The 2,024-nt window shown below is 49.6% G+C and overlaps 1 protein-coding gene across 1 annotated transcript in view; it reads left to right on the top strand.

Annotated features, from left to right (window-relative positions):
* The window catches only part of SCARB2 (scavenger receptor class B, member 2), a 44,649-nt gene extending 44,190 nt beyond the window's left edge, over positions 1 to 459 (top strand). The window contains exon 12 of the mRNA XM_010008534.1: positions 418 to 459. Coding sequence (XP_010006836.1) covers positions 418 to 459 — 42 coding nt within the window. The remainder of the gene's footprint in view (positions 1 to 417) is intronic.
* The last annotated feature ends 1,565 nt before the right edge of the window (positions 460 to 2,024 follow it).

The raw sequence follows: 2,024 nt of genomic DNA, 5'->3' as shown, positions 1-2,024 counted from the left end.
CATTCCTGCCCCACCCTACATGTACAGCTTCATACCAGCTCTCCTGGATCCTCCTCAACACTGCACAGGGATTCAAATGACAAAGGGTCACCTGCATTCCATGTTTTCTCTGCATGGCTTTTGTTTCTTTTCCTGCAGACACAAGCAGTTCAGCAGTTATTGTTCCCCATGTGATCCCCCTCCCAACCAAGGGGGTTGTGGCCTTCCATCACCTGTAAGGTCCCACAGTGAGCCTGAGGTCACTGCCCACGCTGCCATCCACCCTCTGGCACTATTTTAGTGCAGTGCTGGTTCTCTGACAGAAAATTGTACTTGGGAGTAGGAGCCAGTAGCTTTTTCCTTTCCTGTTTGGGGTCTGGTCAACCCAGCTTCCCTGCTGTGCCTCATGTAACTTGGGGGTGTTGTGATTTCTTTCAGGGTACTGAAGATGAAAGATCCCCACTCATCAGGACATCTTAGTAGATTTTCTTTAACATGTGAGCTTGGAGAACAACCTAGTAGAGCTGACCTAATACCAACTACCACTACCCAGCGTTGTCCACTGTGGAGAAACAATCGTGCCAAGTGTAACTTTTGGTGGTGTAGAGATGGAAGAGAATCTGCACTGTCACCACTTACCAGCTAAGTTACAACTTCAAAACTACAGTTTAAAGCTGCTTGAGATGCTGCTTTTTCCAACCTTGCACTCTCTTTGCACCTGCACTGGCAGCCCTAGATGTTCATAACCACGATAGCAGCAGCAAGGAAGAGGCCTGATTCCCTGCAGGAAGGACAACAGGTCAGATTTGGAAGTGGCCTTCAGGAGTGTGGGCTGTGAAGCACCTTCTGGAAGCACAGCAGGCTCCTGTATGGCCCAGGAACAATGGGAAGCTTTGCTGTAGGCCTAGTGTTGGCTTATCTGCCCAGCATTGCCCTCTACTTCTTACCAGCGTGCACTGACTGCTCCTTAGTGATGCCCTTGGTCCTTTCACAGCACTGATTGGTACAACTAACCCAAAACCCTGAGTGAAACTTTAAGCATCTGTAGTTACGAGGTAAAAAGAAGTCCACAATTTGAAATGCTTTTCCTTACAGACATCTTAACTGTTCTAACTCTGCACAGCATCCCCATTGCATGTTAGCAGTGCATTTGTCCTTAAGGTTTGGGGGTTTTTCTTCAGTTTAAAAAACAAAACACAACCCAGTGTTGTTCTTGGTGGTGGAGGGTACAAAATGGTTCAGTGTGAATCCAGGCTTGGCTGTGCCTGTGTGAGTTAGAAGCACAACCTCCATGTAATGGGGTGAACGGGGCCATGAGAAGTCGTAACACTTTTTTTACTTGTCAAGCAGAAACTTGTTATAAAAATCACAAAACTACTTTTTTTTCCCCAATTAAAAGGATATTCTCCTTGAGAAGTGTTTCCATTGGATCTAGAGAGTGAAACCTATTTTTTAAATGTATTACTGTCTTCTAAATAGAGGCGTTGGTTTTTGAATTGCTTTGCTTTGGGTTTGGTTGTTTTTTTTTCGTAGCTGGTGATTTGTTCTGCAGTTTTGTTCATCTGGGGCCAGTTGTAACCAGAAAGTTTCACGGTGATTGCAGTTATTTATGAGCTGAAAGCAGCTGCCAGCGGTGCAGTTGCAGCTTTGCCTCCTTCAGAAGGGCAGCGCTGGTCTCCCACCTCGGCAGGAGGGCTCTGGCGGGACGTCTCCCTGCCTGTTGCCTTGAGAACTGCAAGCCCAGGGACGGAGAAACTCCTCACAGGTCTCTCTGCAGCCCGTCCTGCCAATGGAGCTGTTCGGGTGCCACCTCTCCGTTCACAACCTCTCTGTTCACCATCGCGGCCTGGAGCTGTCACCCCCGAAGTGTCGCTTTCTGTGTGGCTGGGCTGAAAGCAGCACTCTGTGGGAGCACCTGGGGACGCGTCTCCGCTCTCCTGCCGCACCTGCTGCCAGGGACACTGCTGGAATGACCAGCCACCCCCGGGGTGTCTCTCCCCGGGACAGAACCCGTCCCCGGGGCAGCCCAGCGGCTGTTCCCTCCT

This window comes from Chaetura pelagica, unplaced genomic scaffold (genome assembly GCF_000747805.2).
Source record: "Chaetura pelagica isolate M959 unplaced genomic scaffold, ChaPel_1.0 scaffold272, whole genome shotgun sequence".
NCBI lineage: Eukaryota > Metazoa > Chordata > Aves > Apodiformes > Apodidae > Chaetura > Chaetura pelagica.
The sequence above is the reverse complement of the archived record's forward strand: the minus strand, read 5'-3'. Positions and strand labels throughout refer to the sequence as shown.